At 38.4% G+C, this 20,104-nt stretch overlaps 1 protein-coding gene and 1 long non-coding RNA gene across 7 annotated transcripts in view; both read left to right on the top strand.

Annotated features, from left to right (window-relative positions):
* The window catches only part of LOC108666708 (vesicle-fusing ATPase 1-like), a 63,571-nt gene that overhangs the window by 19,014 nt on the left and 24,453 nt on the right, over nucleotides 1-20,104 (top strand). For 2 of the 3 annotated variants that reach the window (XM_047879521.1, XM_018153624.2), the window contains exons 9-12: nucleotides 475-649; nucleotides 1,039-1,185; nucleotides 1,438-1,599; nucleotides 2,490-2,582. In XM_047879521.1, coding sequence (XP_047735477.1) covers nucleotides 475-649; nucleotides 1,039-1,185; nucleotides 1,438-1,599; nucleotides 2,490-2,582 — 577 coding nt within the window. Of the gene's footprint in view, nucleotides 1-474; nucleotides 650-1,038; nucleotides 1,186-1,437; nucleotides 1,600-2,332; nucleotides 2,420-2,489; nucleotides 2,583-20,104 lie in introns of those variants that run through there. The other variant, XM_018153625.2, reaches the window with a different exon arrangement.
* LOC125177578 lies at nucleotides 13,798-18,628 on the top strand. Of its 4 annotated transcripts, none has more exons than XR_007156581.1 (4): nucleotides 13,798-13,931; nucleotides 17,292-17,438; nucleotides 17,728-17,849; nucleotides 18,604-18,628. It is a non-coding gene; the product is annotated as an uncharacterized LOC125177578 (long non-coding RNA). The 4 variants fall into 4 exon arrangements; XR_007156582.1 differs by lacking the exon at nucleotides 13,798-13,931 and adding an exon at nucleotides 13,942-14,092; XR_007156580.1 differs by lacking the exon at nucleotides 13,798-13,931 and adding an exon at nucleotides 15,827-16,664.

The following is a 20,104-nucleotide window of genomic DNA, read 5'->3' as shown; positions in this document are numbered from 1 at the left end:
GATCTATGCTTTTTGCTCCGTTTTATATTTTCCCTTGCATCACTTAGTGTAGTTTTATTGCAACAGAATACAACATATGCCAGCTTTTGGCATCTTTCAGCGAACAACGACTCCTTCATGTCATCATTCAGATGTTTTGCGCTTAAAATATTTCTGCCAACCAATGTAATTTCGATATTATTTTAAAAATTCTGTGTGCAATTTTTTATTTCTTCATTAACACGAATCCTGTAGAAACATTGTTGAGACACGGCGTTACTACTAGCACATTGTGTCATATTAGCCTTAACTTACCTTATGGGATTAAATTACGTATCTAGAGCCTCGCAACAACCTACATGGGCCCGCACCCTGAAGCTCATGTCCGACTTATAAACCTTGCAAGCGTGCAGCCATCAAAACTCAACTATAGATTCTAATGCATAGGTAGCCTATGCTCGATGATAAAAAGAAATAAAAATTCGTTACGTTCAGGTCCCCGGAGACGAGCAACCGCCTGTGTCTGCTGCTGGAGGGCGCCCCTACGGCGGGCACCTCGGCCCTGGCCGCTTACCTCGCCAAGAACAGCGACTTCCCCTTCGTCAAAGTGATCACATCGAGCGAAATGGTCGGGTACACAGAGTCCTCCAAGTGCCTGCGTATCAAAAAGGTATGTCTCAACAAAGTTGTAGCGTAAATAAATATCACCTATATATATGTGTAAATTTACGAATCTTTACAATGATCTATAGATTATAGTGTTTTTATATAAGTTCACGTTTGCCGTCTCAGGTTTGTGCCGTTTGCAAGGCTACCTATACCCTTAACTATACTTTTATATGTAAGAGGAATCAGCAAATTCGATCAATACTGCAGATTTTCTCTGAAATCTCAACTGAACAAATGAAATTATTACTTTTTATGACCGGCAAATCTACAAAAACATCGTTCAACAATCAACATACACTTTCCGTGATCTTGGTTTTGTTTGAGGTATTTGGCTGTATTCGCAAGTGTTGTACTAAGTTCTTGCTTGCTTATATGAAGGTTTCGTTTCAGATGTTTGACGACGCGTATAGGTCGGAGCTGAGCTGCATCTTCATGAACGACCTGGAACAGCTGATGGGCTACTCCCCCATAGGCCCGCGCTACCAGTCCATTGTGCTCGACGCCATGTACTCGCTTCTGTCGTCCTCGCCTCCTAAGGTCAGTAGTAGAACTGGTCCTAACAGAAAGGCAGTATAAATAGTATATACATGATGTAGTATATACATGATGTGCTGTATTTAATACCCCGCACTAATTCTCAGTAAACAACATGACGTTTATAAGCGCCACAACAAATTGAGTTTAGTATTATTAGCCTTTGGCTGCTCGAGGAACGGTGTTGTAATTCTTATCATGTATAACATAGATATTTATATATTGAATGGGGTTGTAATGAGTGAGTCACCCCAGGGTCGGAAGCTGCTGGTGATCTGCACGAGCAAGAGGCGAGAGGTGCTGGAGGAGCTGGGGCTGCTGCCGATGTTCACGGCGGTGCTGCGGGTGCCCTACATCAGGGAGGTGGAGGACGTCAGGATGGTGCTGGAGGAGTCCCAGGCCATGTCTTCTGCTGAGGTGTGGTGGTGGGCGGCTCTTGGTCGTTGTCAAAAGGTAATGCTTGCAGCCTGGCCTTAGATTGGTTCCACCAAACGAACTTAGGGTTCTTGATACCTGGAGGGATGTTATGGCCTTGAGATTCCAAATTTCCTGATAGGAGGGTGATAGGTAAATGAGTTTCTCGTGTAGTGTGATTGGCGTTTCGGCTGATGGTTGGAAGATGATTAGTAACTGAGATTTATATCGAAACATTTGTTTATTTAATCAATTGACAAAGTAAGTGGCTTTGAGATATATGAAACGCTGATCATCAATCACGTAATACTCGTAAACATCTAATCGAACGAAAAACTTGGAGTCGAAATGAAAAACTTGGAGTCGAAGAGAATTATTGTGTATGGCTGCATAACCTGAATTTCCTTCGATGCAATGAGTTCTGGCCTCTATTTATTAATTTAATTTTTAGATGTCTTCCATCTTAATTATGCCGCGATTCTTTCTACGCATCGAAGTAGTTGGTTTCTGACTGCAAAATTGATGACTGAAAACGTTCTAAACAATATGAAATGAAACTGTATTGCTTTTTTTCTCGTGCTCCGCCACATATACTCTACGGAACACGGACGGCTAGTTTTCGTGAGGCAGCCAATCAGAGCACCGCAATACAGTTGTCTTACCTCGTGTAACAGTTGATATTTTATATTTTAATACAGAAATATGTTACGTAGCTTGACGTACCTCATGTTCACAGGTGGACGAGGTGTGCAGACACATCGCTCACGGCGAGGTCTTCGTGAGGCAGCCAATCAGAGCACCGTAATACAGTTGTCGTGCCTCATGTAACAGTTGATATTTTATATTTTAATACAGGAATATGTTACGTAGCTTGACGTACCTCATGTTCACAGGTAGACGAGGTGTGCAGACACATCACTCACGGCGAGGTCTTCGTGGGCGTCAAGAAGCTCCTCGGCCTCCTGGACACCATGCGCGTCATGAAGGTGCGACGTCTTTCACTCATATCTCATATCGACCACTCTTGTATATTATATATTTTAAGGTTCTTTATAGTTTTCAATGTTATAGTTAACTAAGCACTCTTGCATATTAAATATTTTAAGGTCCTTTATAGTTTTCAATGTTATAGTTAACTAAACACTCTTGTCTCATATCGACCACTCCTGTCTATGGGACGCCTGTCAGAGACGGCCACTGCCGTGCTTCGAATGGACTATCATGATCCCTACCCTGAAGAACTTAGCCTACAACAATTCTGACTGTAACATTTTCAGCCATAAGCCACCAGACAGATCACATCCTTTGAATTGGATCAATAAATCAGCCTACAGGAAAACAGCCTGACGTAGAAGGGCCCAGCGTCGTCTGCCAATACGCGAAAACATTTTACACCACCCGGACGGAGCACGCCGGAGCCGTCCGTATCTGTCGGATTCTGTCCCATGGTTCGAATCAGCCTACGGTCGAACGGCCACGCGTCGTACGACGATCAATTTTGGAACAGAACAATGCTTTCTGAAACCTAACCCCGGAAGTTGTGAGCTAAAAGTGACCGTCTGGCGGTGCACGGTAGGATTAATGCAGTTCCCCTGGCGACCTGGGCTGGTTGGTCGCAGTCCTTTGTCCGCAAGTTACAGTTCGAGCTAAAGTCAAGCTGTGAAGTGATGATTCGATGTAACGTTCAGTGGTGCATAACCATTACTCTCTGGGCTATTCGCTTCAGAATATGGTGGCGTAAAGCTCCTAATATTCAAAGCAAGATGATGTCACGGGCTGGTTACCGACGGATGGCTTAATCCGTGGCTGATTGGTTGTCATCCGGAAATATGCTAGTCGTTCATTTCAAGGCTGATTGGTGCACAAATTTGGTGGTGCACGGCTGCGTACCCCTGTCTATTATATATTTTAAGGTTCTTTTTAGTTTTCAATGTTATAGTTAACTACAGACTCTGGTCTCATATGGACCACTTTTATATATTATATATTTTAAGGTTCTTTATGGTTTCCAATGTTATAGTTAACTAAACACTCTTGTCTCATATCGACCACTTTTGTTTATTATACATTTTACGCTTCTTTGTAATTTCCAATGCTGTGGTTAACTAAAGAAAATTCGTAGCAGGCAACACGATCTCTGCTTCAGGCCGTTGCTTACCTACAACGACGGTAGGCGATAGCAGGAATTATATGAATGAGAGGCAAATACCTGTAATAATATCAATTAACGGTTATTACGCAAAATGTTAGTTTAGCGTGGATTTTGCTCTGAAATGTTAACTCTGTATTACCGAATACGTTGATGTGCAGGGCGTGGATACTTCATGGATAAGAATAAGCTATTGAATATATATAAGAATAAGCTTTTATTATGTTCATGGAAAGATAAGCTTTTAGATGAAATGGGTTCAGCTGTGTTTCGTGACGTGACGTTCCACTTAATAAAATTGAATCAAATTGAAATTATGAACTTACTCTTATACGAGGTGCATTGAAGTTTCTCTATTATTTAGATGGAAGGTTGAGAAGGTATGTATCTAATACTATATTTTTACAATTTTATTATTTATGCTTCTATATTCATTTTGCACACTCTGATTCCGCTTTATATCCTCTATAATTTTATTACTGGTATGATTATAAATATATTAGAGGAAAATCAATCGCTGATAGCTATATATAACCATACATAAAGCTATGATCAATCAATCGCTGATAGCTATAGCTATATAGCTGAATCGCTACATTAATTACTGGCAACATGTCCTCCATAATCAAGTTTATTATTACGTCTATTCTTTACTGTGGCAGTCGTCAAGATTTTAACGGTTCTGTGATACATCGATTCGAAGAATTGTTTACACTTCCTTATATTCTTTAAGGCATCTTCTGCGTCTTAATTTCAGTTATAAGACTTTTGAGGATTAACTAGTCTACTGTTAATGTATTGGTGTTAGTACAACATACGGCCTCGGTGTTACGATGGCGCATCTAGGTGACGCATTTGGTGCATCATGTCACTCTGCTAGGTAATATGAGGACGATTCTCCCTTTGCCATCGAGAATATTCACTTATCGGTCACGTACCCAAATTATCTGAGACTTGTCTCTTCTATCGGGCCAGCATCTCTCCTCATCGGTCACGTATCCTAATTATCGGGGATGTATCTCTCCTATCGAGCTAGTATCTCTCCTCATCGGTCACGTATCCTAATTATCGGGGATGTATCTCGCCTATCGAGCTAGTATCTCTCCTCATCGGTCACGCATCCTAATTATAGGACTAGGATCTCCTGCACTTACTAGGATGCCTACTTAGCGACCATCTCCAAGGGGGACTTCTGACATGTGTCAGTGCTTGTCAAAAGCCCAATATGATTTCGCGTACCCAGGGGGATTGCGTACTCAGGGGGCAGGTCTCAGTTGTGAGGTTTAGTTATTATGTAGGTAGGATTCCTTACATTAAGTTATTATGTAGGTAGGATTCCTTACATTAAGTTATTTTGTCTCTCTCGTGCGGGCGGCCGACGTCCCGTGTAAGCGACCTCTTGTTCGGGTGTCTTCGTTTCTGTTGCTTTTCACCTGTCCCTCCTTGTCACTTCGTCTCTAGGAGTTGCTTACGCTGCCTCTTTCTTGCTAGCTTCTGCGGGCTGGACGATATAAATGTCATTAATGTTTGATAAATAAGAGATACAATTAATAATTAAGTTGAAGATTTAAACAAGTATTAAGTTAAGACTTAAAAATTAGTCGGTTTGATTAGAATATAATTAGAGTAAGAAAATGTAGTAATATTGCTTTCTATCCATTAGAGTTCGGTTCATTAGTTAATAATTTCTATATCCGTGGTACATAGTTATTAACATTCATATGAAACCATATAATTACAACTAACTCTATTACGTATTGTTGGCGAGCAGCACTAAGGATGCGTGTGCTGTTTTTTTGTATTTGTGAATCGTAACGTGCGAATTTATTTTTTTTTATATGTTAATCGTAACGTGTGACTCATAACGTGTGAATTTCTGGCTATAAATTGGTGATATTCATCACGGTCAGAGAAATGAGTGAGTCAGTTTTTGACATACGTGCATTGGTCCAGTGCTAGTGAGACAAGCACTCCAACATTATAAAGTACAATAGATATTCGATTATTGCAAAATCTCTACACGGAATTGTCGGTTGTTTTAGCGAAAGCGGTTGAACTTTGTAGCAGAAAGAAAAAAGAAGGAAGGTCAATAAGATGGCTGTTGTGGCGTCAGGTGCAGGCCGTGCGGTGGCCTACACTTGGTTTTTGTATCACGGCCGCCATCTTGCAGAACTTGATCTTCCTGCAGTTTTTTTTCCTCAATTTTCCAAAATTTTACTAATTTTTGCGTGGATATTGATTATGTATTAATTGAACATAAATTGTACCTTATAATATATCATATCAAGAGCTCCGGCGGAGCAGAGGTTCACATTTCGTGCCACAAATTAATAATATATTACGTTCACGAGCAAAAATGTGGTATAAAACTCGCTTCATGGTTGTTTGAAAGAGCGCTAAAGCGTTAAAGCTTCATCAAATTCATGAGCTTCATTAAATTCATGAGCGTTAAAGAGTTCAATTCAACTTTGAAAGTTTAGGATCGCAGTCAACTTGCGTCATTAAAGTTTCTGATTGAAGTGAACTTCTTTATAATAACGGCTGATTTTTTATAAAATTGGGGCATCTTGGTTGCGAATGTCGATTACCTGGGCGTTTTCGTTCAATATTAAATGTTCGTTACTATAGCGTCGGTCACTTTGTTATTCTGGCTACGCCAAAATGAGGTAACCTTTGAAGTGATTTCAATTTTTATCAGGTATATTTTGACTATATTACGCAGGAACCGTGGAAAGAATTTGCTGCCTTTTTAAATGCCATTAAGGGAAAGCTAACATTATTAATCTTCTGTTAGTGTTAACGATACATAGCTATGAACCATAGCTGCAAGTCGATGGATTTGTGTGCATGTTACCAGTTCTCGAGGTTAATCACTAGACACGATTTGTCAACCAATACTGAGAAACTTTGTTAACGACTTTAAGAGCAATGGCTAGTTTCTGGGGAAAAAGAAATATAATGACGTCATCATTATAGTGCTCTGCACTGCTATTGTGTGTTTATGGTACGGTGAATCGAGGTGTAATAGTGATCTATATTAAGTGATGCACTTGGGTGGCTTTTGGAACATTTACATTCAGAAAAATTGATGGGGCAATATATTCTATATATTGGCATTTTTCGATCATCACTGATCCGCCTTTTATCATTGGGTAAACTGGGTTATTACAACCTACACGAAGGCAGGAAGTACATCGGTATAATATTTCGAGAATGTCTTATTAATCTAAGTGTAAGATTACTAACGGCAGTTGAGTTAAATGAAACAAGTGTACCACTAATTATTTAGTTAATATACGTAGTGCTTTGACCGTATATCTAGAAGTCATCTTTATGTTTATGCACTAGACTATACGTTATATGCACGTTATGTTATGCACTAGACTATAGAAGCTACTATTCCACTTGATACAACTTCGCTTAAAGTAAATACAGTACTTGTTTCTATAAACGCCAATCAATGTATTAGTTCTGTTAATTTTGAGTTTCATTTCGTGCATTGATTTTCTTTTCTTATAAAAATTATGATCGGATATTCATGTAGATAACACTTAATGTTCTACGTTTCTTAATAAAATCTGAGTTTGAAAGTCTTATTTTTGTGAATTATTTGATTTATTTGAACCTTGGGTTACCAAAGCCTTTAGTTGCGTCCTCAATTTGAACTTTAGATACCTAAGCCCTAATTACCTCCTTAATTTCAACCAATTACTCTAATGCAGATATGGGCCACGTATCTCCTCTTATCAGCCACTTATCTCCCCCTATCGGCCTAATATGTGCATTATCAGCCGCTTATCTCCCCTTATCGGGGGTGCACACACGAAGGTGGTGAGCATGTGGTGCAGAAGGAAGATGATAGGAAAGGTCAGCAGGTATCAACGAGAGCCTGCGAAAAGTCAGCTATATGAAATAGAAGAGAAATTTGTGAATTCTATGTAGGCTATTCTGGATAGCATTTAAACCATGCAGTGGTCGCGTGGAGAAACTAACCTGATTAATCGCCTTTCCGTTCGGTTTCGTTACGGTCGAATTTCGTTGGCGCTGATTGCATATGTAATCCGCTCGACCACTGTAAGGTTACAGCGTGTAGACTGTAGCAGCGCCCTCAAAGAAATAAATATAACGTAGTCGTTAGGTTTGTCTAAGCACATCTCGTTCATTTATTTGGTCGTGTCGCTTCGCTCTCGTACGTAAATTACATACGCGTACTTCTACTTCTGTTCTGTCACTTCTACGTGACAGTTAGGTGTTGTCGCGTGCTTGGGATAAGTTTACTCTGGAGTTAAATTATGCCCATCAGAACGAGTTGAAATAGTCATTAAATTGAGTTGAAATTTACGTATTAATGCGAATTGGAATTTGCGCATCAGAGTGAGTATAAATCTGCGTATTAACATAAGTCAAAATGAGCGTTCAAACCGAATTGAAATATACACATCAAAGTTGGTTAAATTTATGCATTGAAGTGAGTTGAAATATTTGTTTAAACGAAGCTAAACACGTGTTTTATTATGTGTTGAAACGCGAGTTGAAAGAACGCGTAGATGTTGCTTGTAAATAGTTATTTAGTAGAGTTCTGATCTACTGTTTGAGGTTCCAATGTTCATTACGATGGTTTTGCCTCTCATTTTTTTGTATCATAATTAATGTATTGTTTATTACAACGGATATATCGACGATTCATTATAGAAAAGTGTTGCGTTTTGAGTGAATCATATACATGAATTTGTTAGGGTTTACGCATCTTAAGTATTCATTAATTATCCAGAGCCTCCTGCATTTCACCGACCATTTATTAACATACAGTTATGTGCACTGCAGGTTTTGATGCAGCAATTCAGTACAAAATTCTCATTTTTATTTACAAACTTTCCTCCCTATTCCTACAATAAAATATTAAGGTGAAGGAAAGGTTCCGAAACAACTCGTTTCGCGTAATGCGAATATTGGGTATACAAGAGGACACGTCTGTTATTTTATATAATAAATGATACATCTCTCACTGCAACTTCAATCAATGCAATGACATGCCCGCCATTACTTCACAAAAGTAATGTTTGATATGACTTTTTCATTTATGAAATAATTGTCATGTCCCACTTCCTCTTTCACTGGGGTCCGACTTCTGGCTTATTAGTGCTTCGTCAACGTAGCCTGCTTACCTTTGAAATCCTCGGGTCTGAACACGCGTCATGATTCATTAATTAAACAACTAATAGATAAGAAGATTCGTAGCCATGCTTGTGCAATAATAAATGTCAGATATTAGATTAGTATTTGCCGAGACCCTAGCAGCGTTAGATTATTTTTAAGGAAAATATTTATGATCTCGATTCTAGACGTGCCGTGTTGTGCTCTCACCTTCCTAACTAACCTCTTCCACTTAATACGTTGCAAGCTGTTATAAACTTGATGTTATTACTTGTTAGGGTAATTCCGTAGTTCGATCCAATCTTTGTATCGATAACTGAATGAGCAGCCAACGGCTTGAGCAACGTCTGTTTCTCGAACTGTTGAATATATTTCGAATGTTGCACTGTTGAATATTCATCATTTGTGTACTGTGTTGTGCATCATCATTTGTGTACTGTGTTGTGCAGCGTGTCTCTTATTCTTCACTTGTGCCCATTGTGCTTCAATAGATAAATAACTTACGAGTGTTATGAGTGACTTCGCTTCAAATTTCGAGTATCTTAGTGTGTTTCTGGGCGGTGTGGTGTTTGGTAGAAATGTTCCATTTCTGCAGAAATAAGTTATGTCTTTCGCATATCCAATATGACAAACCTACTTGATATTTTATTTGACCCACGCGTTCTTTAGGCTTCGCTGAAATTATATTGGACCGACATGAGATGAAACCATTATTTCATTCTTGAGAGCTGACGTGCGTTGTAATGAGAATAAACCATCCATCTTACGGTACGATACTTCCCTCGTTCAATGATGCGACAAGCTCGTTCGCTGAGTGATTCCCAACACTTTCTAGTCAACACTTTCTTCTAGTCTAGTCTTAAAATGCCTAGCAAATTACGGACCAGGCAATAAGTTTGCAAGGCTACCTATACCCTAAACTTTATTTATATAAGTAAGAGGAAGCATTAAATTCGATCAAAACTTGAGATTTTCTCTGAAATCTCAACTGAACGAGTAAAATTATTACTTTCTATGACCGGCAAATCAACAAAAACATCGTTCAACAATCAACCTACATCGTCGTTTAAACATCAGCAAACAACACAATATTATTACAACTCCAAGAAACACGATATAATAGGTACACTATCAACAGATACAGTTGGATATTAACATGACACTAGAACATTATCCGTACCTCAGCAGTTGCTGAATTACACTCACAAATCCTTGCACGTAACCCAAGGCATGTCCGCAGAGAATCCGCACACTGCTACGGGAACGTCAACCTGCTCTCCTAATTATACATTCAACACATTGGTTCCTCTGATCTCTTTCTTCATAGAGTTGTTTATCAAGCATCAATGCCCTGGGAGTCCCTCACATTTCTGTGTGTGTGCTTCTCGGTGGAGGCAATTACCCCAGACCCAGAAGAGTTCAGCACTCCATGGTGCGAGCAACTGCTGCGTATCACACACAAACTGGTCGTTTAACTACCTACTACTAGCCGATGAAGAATACTGGACCTAATGACAATTTCCTTCTCATTGCATTGCTTCACATCATGAGAAACCAACAACTACGTGGAGAGCATGCACCATTACCAATGGAAAGAGGAAAGAAATTGAAAATGAAAGATGAAGATATGTATTAAATAGGTAATCATTGCTAAGTCCAGGTGTTATGAGCGGTTGGCGCATGACGTCTTCTTCACCTCCAAACCGGCATCAATCACTTAATTGTTTCGGTGTCATATTTTGAAACATTATGTTGTTTCAGTGTCATAAAATAAAATTGACATTCTCAAAATGGCCCAAAAAACTATTGACTGCAAATAATGCTATTATTTATGGTGCCGGTGTTACATACCAAATACCAATTCTGTGGAGCCAAAAAAGAAATAGGTAAATGACTAAAAAAAGATGGGTTGATGATAAACTTCTACAGGGTCCTTCAAAAAAAAGTGTCTGATTTCAATAGGCTTTTGCAAAAATCATACGACATATATAGAACAATTAATTTTATTTGTGAATAGCTCATTTGATGCCGCGAGACTGCGAGTGAGAACATCCATCCAACAGTCTCCAAAGCGGTCAGCGGTTGAATATGCAGCTGCCCTGGCATTGTCAGAAACGAGTGTATGGAGAATTCTGCATAAAGAACTTCAACTGCATCCCTACAAAATAATGGTTGCCCAAAAGTTGTCTGAAGGAGATGTTGAAACTTGCAAGGCTGCATGTGGTGAAATTTTGTAGAACATTCCCCCATATGCTGTCTTCATTTCTTCTGATGAAACCCATTTCCACTTGTGTGGAACTGTTAACAAGCAGAATTTCCACTATTGGGCTGCAGAAAATCCTAGGAAAGTCCACCAACAACCACTACACAGCCTAAAAGTCACAGTTTGGTGCGCCGTTGCGGAATTTGGTGTGTGGGGACCGTATTTTTTTTTTAAGATGACAAACAGTAACGGTCAATGCCGATTGCTATTGTCACATGATAGAGACATTTTTTCGACCCAAGATCAACCAATTTGTTTTAGACCATGAGGAAGAAGAAGTTTGGTTCCAACAGGACGGAGCCACAGCTCACACCGCTTGCCGGTCCATGGAAATGTTGAGAGAGTTGTTTTCTAATTTCTGGATGCCTTGTGTCTTCAAGAGGAGACATTTCCTGGCCCCCATGCCCACGGTCACCCAACTTATCACCTTGCAATTTCTTCCTGTGGGGCTACCTAAAGGCTGAAGTGTACAAACATCGTCCCAGAAATCTGCAAGAGCTAAAACATGCCATTAGGCAGGAAGTGGCAGCCATTCCAAGGGAAGTTACAGGAAGAGCTATGGGCAACTTCTGGGAAAGACTTCGTGAATGTCTTAACAATGGGGGACATCATTTATCAAACATAATTTTCAAAACCAACTAAAGTGTACTAAGTGATGTAAAATGGCATCAAATAAGCTATTCACAAATGAAATTAATTGTTCTGTATGTGCCATATGATTTTTGCAAAAGCCTATTGAAATCAGACACTTTTTTTAAGGACCCTGTATTAGTATTACTATTAGCTATGCCTGTAAATGCAGTAGGGGCATAGCCCTAATGGCTGCCACTTTGCTTAACGGTCAATGAATGGAGGGGAAATTCTAACGAATTGATTTTTTAAGCTATTGCCATATATTCTTGCAATAATTGCATCTCTGTTATTATTCTTGTCATTATTTTGCTTTTGATTCATCTCTTGCTTACCATTTTTTAAGTAAAATTCTATTGAGATTTGAGAACTCTGTCATAAAGACTCCCACTCCCAGTCTCCCACTCTATCTACTCAGGCTATTCTGACTCAGCACTCAGGGGCTGGATCTTAGCAGTGACCATTTTCCAATTTGCTGCAAAATTGGTATCAAAAGACAGGTCCTGTGATAAGGCTCCATTCCGGTGGAAGCTTTTACAAGCTAACTGGCCACGCTATCAGCAGCTCCTCAATGAGACACTGGTTGATTTGAAGTGTGGCTCTGAAGATGCTAACAGCACCTCCAATTTTTTGACAAATTCCATCCTGAAAGCTGCATCTATGTCAGTGCCCCGCAGCTCTGGACAGAGACACTGTCACTTCTCCACACCATGGTGGCTTATCTTAGGATGATAGATTTTGGAACAGAACTAGCTTTCTGGAAGCTAACCCCAGATGTGAGCTAAAAGTAACTGTTTGCGTCTGGTCACCTGATGGTGCTGGTCACTGCTGGTGCACGGGCTGCATGGTAGGATGCATCATTGCATGCAGTTCCACTGGCAAGCTGGGTTGGTTGGTAACTTGGTGGCAGTCTGTTGTCCGCTTGTTACAGTTTGAGCTTAATACACCTGTTTACGGATGCTCTAACTCTAAACTCGGCACACTGGGCAAGCTGAGGGCAAATTATGGCGGCAGTGTCTGGCAGAGTAGTGACTTTGCTGAGGGTGCACAAGAATAGTGAGGTTTGAACTGCACTAATAATTGTGCATGAATTTTTTTAGTTACGCTTACATCGAACCATTCCCAGCAGGCATTCAGTGGTTGAATCAACTATGCATTACAACATTGAGATTTGAGATCGGGATGAAAGGAGGTTTAGAATGAAAATTGAAGCAACGTCTTTAATGAAATGTTGTACTGACGTTACAATGCAACATTGAATCAATGTTGCTACTATGACGTTGCTGCAATGTTGAATTCTAAGTTTGAATAGACGTTGAAACAACTACGCATTACGACATTGAGATTGCGTTGAAAAAAGGTCTAGAATGAAAATTGAAGCAACGTCTCTCATGCAATGTCGTACTGACGTTACAATGCAACGTTGAATCAATGTTACTACTACAACATTGCTGCAACCTCAAATTCTCTGGTTGAATCAAAATTGAAGAAACAACCTGTTTTTCATCCATAGCAGGATTCAATCCCGGGATTGCTGGAGACTGTGCAACGCCTTAGCAACCTTGACCACGGCAGTTTGCATGCATGAGCAATAGAAATAAGCTAAAGAATTGTTCAACTCCTTGAAAATCAAACTGCATTCTCTGGTCATTATTTGTACACTTAAATATAGGTATTTCATTCAATGTTGGTGTGATAACATGAGTTCCATGTTTGTAAATAGCTTAACATCAAATGTACCAATATCAACCATTTTTCAATGTTGAAATAAGGTTGTTTACGTCCTTTCTAGTTTTAGTCAGATTTCAACTTTGATCAGATGTTTAATTTTGGTTGTTCAGCATTTCAACCAATAAACAATGTTGTTTGAACGCCAGATGCCTGCTGGGTATATTTTCATTACTATTTAAAATCTCTCAATTTCCTAAGTATAGTTTAAGTTGATAAGTCTAGTTCAAGTTGATAAAATTATTTTAATACATTCATTACATTATCTGTTTACTCATTGAATGATTTTCAAAAAAATAATCCCTGGTTACTTTGCAAGGTAGCTGATAGTTTCCTCTGCTGTTGATGCAAAAGGAATGCTGTGGAAAGGAAGGCTGTGGTTTCAAGAGGATAGTGGGGAGGAATAAGAAGGTGAGGAATTGGTGGGAATAAGGGTGAGGAATTGGAGAGTGGAGAGGAATTTGTGAATGAATTAATTGCTTGGATAATTGGGCCCTGAATTGAGTGCGCTTAACATGTATGGGACAGAGTTGCATGGTTTATCAACAAGTGTATTATTCAATGCCCCAAAGGTAAGTAAAAAATTTGAAGACAAGCTTATTCTATGCTTTTTATTTTATATCGGCTTATATTTTACAATAGTCTCATTGTCTTTCCTGAAACCTTTGTTATATGTCATTCATGGCAATGATTTAGTCTGTTCATTGATATATATTTTTTTTGAGGGTTGGGAATACTTCCTCACTGTTCAGATCAATGAACAGTCTGGGAAGTGTTCAAGAAATAAAAGGCTAGAGGAATCAAATGCCTCCTCCCCCCTCCAAGCTCACCCTGATCCCCTCCCCTACCCACTACCATTGTATACTACGTTAAGTGTTGTCAGCCTGACAGCCTCACAGCCAACATGAGGGTGAGGGTACCTTCATACCCTAAAATAGGTATATATATATGCTATATCTTGTTCACACAATCATGCCCTGTCAACAGTTTAACAAACACGGACAAATCCAGTGCAAATATTGTTTCAGCCCTGTAATAATAAGTGCAGTAGATTCAGCCAAGAGGTATATAAAACAGGAGTAAATTGAGGAATTTATCCCATCTTTCAACCCCTTTGGGGCTCACCCTAACTCCCTCCTTGCCTCTACATTCATCAATTGCTTTTTGTTTTCTTAGTCTCTCAGCCGGTGATCATCCCTCCAACACAGGTTGTAAGAGATGCTCATGGTCTTATGCAGCTTCTATGTTCTATGTTACGCTCTTGTACGACCATGACATTCATAGACCAGACTGCAAAGTGGGAAGGGAAAAAAGTGCATGTTTACCTTGAAGAGAAAATTTATTGCCTGCGCCTGCAGGAGACCATGGCAACCAAAGGTCAGGTCGTGCTTTAATCTACGGAAGTTTCACCTACCTGTGGACTTCAAGTGATATATCTAATACTAGATGAATAAAGTTGCTCACTTTATGAATATCAGGGTGCAAAATTTTATCCTCCCTGATAAGAGTTAAAATAAAAAGTTTACATAATTTATCTTAATGCCTGCATACTGAAAATAATTAGCTAGGATAGCATTCCAAATTCCAGACTTGAATCTTATTTATGAGGAGAGTTATTGAACCAATAAATAGTTAAGAAACTCCATAAGCGACTATTGAGGCTGAGCACCTTTCTGCAGAGTCTTAAGTCAGGGTATGAAGTGACGATTCGATGCAACATTCAGTGGTGGAAAACCATTACTCTGGGCTATTTGCTTCAGAATATGGTGGCCTAAAGCTCCTAATATTTAAAGCAAGATAATGTCATGGGCTGGTTACTGATGGCAGGGTTAATCCGTGGCTGATTGGTGGTCAATTGGAAATATGCTATATCTGTGTCCCAATTATGATGAAAAATATCTACTTTCAAACTGGCATGGAATATATTTACCATTTGAGCTCCAACTTGAGCTTTTCTGCCTCTAGGGAGCCAGAAAATTCTAGCTAGATGAATTACTTATTATCTAAGAAATGATTTAAGTGTGTAATCAGGCTGGAAGATTCCAAATGCCAAAAAACTTTGTCACTTTGCAGATTTCATTCATAGGTGAGAAAATTCCGATTCTGCTCTTGAACCTAGCTGGAAAATCAGGAAAAAGCAACTTGTGTGGTAAATGAGACAAAAACACGGGACACTGTAATGTTCTATGCACTTTTAGGCATATCTGATTAATTATTAACTACCTGAGGTAGGTTTGGGTACTGTTAACAAATGAGGATAAATGAGGCACAAGTTAAGTACCTACAGATTAGATACTTATACTTATTGAGAATATATCGGCTTACAGTTTAAAGGTTTCAAGTGCTAAAGGAGTAGAATGTTAACATGTTTGTCTAGGGTTCATACTGATGTCTCCCGGGTTTAAACAAGTTTATAAAGATGTAATCTAGGTGATTAGTCTCTACTGGGTAAAACAAGGAAGGCTAATACAAGGATATGTTTATCAGCATTTGGATGGAGGAACTATCTTATAACCAGAAAGAAATTATTTGAATATGGAATGAGTAATTGAATGCAGAAATGACAGAATAATTTTCCACCTTACAACACCCAGGAATGTGGTCTATTAAACCTGTTATTATGAACATTCCACATCTTTTTCAATGTGAAATAAGAAAAACAACAAATTTTCACCAATTGTTTTCAAAAATCACCTCTGAAATGATTGTTTTTGCCCCCTAGATTTGGAAATCTATCTAGAAATCCAGATTGGCTTGCCAAGCAGCAAGTGGATTATTGTCAATAATCATGGCATTCAATGAATGTCATGATTATTGACAATAATCAACTTCACCTGTCCAGGAACTGCAGCAACCTGCCATGCAGTAAAATGTCGCTAATTATCTTCACCACTTGCTGCTTGGCAAGCCAATCTGGATTTCTGGATAGATTTCCAAAACTAGGGGGCATTTAATTTATGGTGGCATTCTAAATGCCTTCTAAATGACCATGTACCTATGTAATTGAGCATTGTGGCATTCTTTCTAAATGCCTACTAAATTACAATAAACCTATGTAATTGAAGAGCACGGTAGCATAACTGACTGCCTGTACAAGTGCATTACAGTGCTCCAGCACCCAAATAACTGCCATTTCCTTAACAGGTAACTCCCATATCCCTAATATCCTTAACATATGATGCTGTCAGTATGGCTGCTGTATTCTAATTATTCTTGGTATATGGTATTTGGTATATTCTTGATATATGGTATGGGGCTCCCTTACCTAGTTGCCACTATCAGGATGGGCAATGACAACAAAGGTGAACAGCCTGTTTTGCAGTGCATAAAATAATAAATCACTCCATACCTCTGTCAGATCACCTGTATGCCATTTTTTCAAAAATATTATTGTTTTGTTGTGCAACAATTGACCACATCATTTCATGTCACCTCATTACACACCATCTGTTTTGTTCCACCAAGAAGAAAGAAGAGGTCACCACCATTAATTTTAGCCAATTTGGAATTCAAAGGAAAAATTTTCAGTCAAATAGTTCTTATAAATAATGCTGTAGAATTTCATGTATTTTTAAGACTAATCCCATTTCCAATATATATGACACATTCAAATGTAGCCAAGTAGTCTGCATCAAATATTGATGATGCATGCATATAACAATCAATTATGTGCTTAAGTAACTTGGGACTAATGAATGTTGTTGCATATGTTATAATTAAAGCCTACTCATGAGCCTTCATTACACTTTACAATTTCCTGTATCTCTCCAGTCCTACTACTGTTGCTGCCAACAAAATAAATTAAAAACTTCTACCTCCGTGATTCATAACCAGCATCACATTTGACAATGGTGCCCATTACCCTGAAGCAGAGCCTCACTCAAGCATCACCTGGTGACTGCAAAGTAAAGTCAGAAGGTAAGCAAGATTCCATGTGCCATACTAATCAACTGTTATTATGCAGGGGAGGAACTGAGGTTATGTCAATTTATTTGATTGAATTTTCAACTGTATATATTTCTTAGGAGTTTCAATACAAGATTTGATGACTATGTATGTGAATTTTTCACTTGAGTCACACTCATCTGAGTGATATTTACTTTTTTCTATAGCTCACATGACTCATTAATTTAGAGAGCATTATATTTACCATGAGATATCTTGCTCCATAGCCCATGTACCAGAAACCAATGTACATATTTTTCAGCTTTAGAAAATGCTAATCCTCCACCAATCCTTGAAGTTTCTGCTATCTACATAAAGGAGGAGCCTGAGGATGGAACTGAAGAAGTATACATCAAAGAGGAACCATTATTATATGGAAATGAGGTAGGTGGAATTGATGTGCAAATAAATGTTTTGCAAAGCATATGAAATTCCTGCGTAGATTTCCAAGAAAAAATTGGCACAATGCTATAATCAGATGTTCAAGTTAGGCATCAGAAAACAAGTCCCAGTATCAAGCCTAAAATATTAAGCAATAATAATTAGGTAAGAAGTACCCTCATCTTGATTCATTAATTGATTAGAAGTTATGGTGGATTTGATCCATAGTTACTCACTTTAGGTTCACTATTCTATTTCCTAAGTCACCATTTTCCCTGTATCTGTTGTAAAAAAATTATATGTGATGGCCTAACCATATCAATGAATATATAAGAATAGATCTGAGTATGGCAAAGAATAGTGCTAGAGAACCTTCATGTCAATTGATATAAGTTTTTAAGTTGAGTGATGCAACGTCAGTACAATGCAAATATAGAAGTGCCTGCAACATTTACTCATGCCAACTTGATCCAATAAGAACTTACTAGAAGTGTGTACCTGGTTTTGAAATTGCCACTCATGTTTAAACAATATATCCAGTTAATTTTGTAAACTCGCAAGTGATATATTGCATTATTGAGTATTGACATGAAAAGACATTTTATTACCAGTAATTTGTGTTGCTACCACATTCATATGCCATTAAGAAAGTAGGAACTTGTTTAGAATTCCATGAGGAGTTGTATATTACATCCTTCTTCATTGAATGCATGCATCACTGCCAGTGACATCAACATTGTCCTCCACATCTTCCCAGTCATGTTCAACTGCACATCTCAGCCCTGCACCTGCATTCTCCTCTTGTGTGCCATGCAAGACGGAAGCTCAAGTTGAGGCTAACAGCGCCCTCCCAAAATCCTCACAGAACATTTTTGCTCTTTCTACAAATCAGGTAAATTAACTCAATTTTCGTAAAGTTGGAGCAATAGGCGTCCAGTTCTGACAGTTTTATCAATTATTGGATGACAGATGGTTTTGTAGGTGTGTAGTAGTTTCCTAGTGTTGTCCATTTGATGTTCCCAAGAGAACTTATGTCACGTTTTGCTTTTTGAGGATTTTGCTGCTGCAGTTTTGTGTTGGGTGGTAAAAGTAAGCACGAGATCAAAGTTTAGGCCAAGGATTTTTGGGTTGTATTCAGTCAGAAGTTGAGTTCTGGGCTGTGTGTGGTGTTGTGAGAGTGAGTGATGATTTGGTGTTTGAGAATTCAGTTTCCATTTAAAATTGAATGTAACTGAAATAATGTGAAGTTAATGTATCTAATTTTACAGGAGTACTAACTTGCATTGCAGTTTTATTTGTGTTTAAATTGAAAGGGAAGCGTCTTGGTCGCAAGTTGAAAATTTTGGCCTCTCTGTTTTATTAGCTCATTTTGTATCTGCTTAAAAGGCGCATCTAATGCAGCAAACTGCATGCATGTGCAAGCTCTAGTTTTTGCATAAAACAATTTTAAAAATGTAGAAAATGAACATTTTTTAACAATATTTACAAAGATTTCTTTAAATTAAATCTGTATATATAGATCATTATTCATGCTAATTGCAAAGTGTTTGCACCCGTTTGAAAGCTACAAACAAGATGCATTCAACAAAGCTAATACCATGGAGGTACATGCAATAATTTTTGTGTAAGGCAGTTTTGAACTTTTAGAAATTGACAATTTAATAACAATATTTAATAATTTTCATTTAAAATGGTATTTCATTTAAAATGGTATAAAAGCTACAACTAATGCACATTCAAAAAATCAAATATCAATGATGTACATGCAATGTTTTTTGTGATAGGCCATTTTGAACTAATATAAAATTAAAATTTTGTATATACAGGGTCATCAATATTTAGCGTTACATTTTTTTCAAAATCAATTGTTGATGATTGTCCTTGATATTTGTCATTTGTTTACACCTTCTCATTAATCTTTATCATTTCAGATATTAAAAAACAGTCAATGTAGTGTTGTCGAAAAGCGAACTGCCATTGTTGAGCTGTTTAAAGCTGGGAACTCCAAACAGGATATTTTGAAGAGCCTAAAAGTCAACAGAATGTTGGTTTGGAGGACCATAAAACGTTACGAGGAGACTGGAGATGTTCAGAATAGGCCAGGGCAAGGTCGTCCAAGAACTGTTAGAACCCCTAAACTGATAGATTCCACCAGAGAAAAGATTAGGAGGAACCCCAAGAGAACCATCCAAAAACTAGCAAAACAGTCAAATGTGTCGTATGGAACCATGTCGACTGTTCTCCGGAAGGACCTAAAG

The sequence above is a fragment of the Hyalella azteca genome, unplaced genomic scaffold (assembly GCF_000764305.2).
Source record: "Hyalella azteca isolate HAZT.00-mixed unplaced genomic scaffold, Hazt_2.0.2 contig3272, whole genome shotgun sequence".
NCBI classification, from domain to species: domain Eukaryota; kingdom Metazoa; phylum Arthropoda; class Malacostraca; order Amphipoda; family Hyalellidae; genus Hyalella; species Hyalella azteca.
This window is presented reverse-complemented; position numbering and strand designations above follow the sequence as displayed.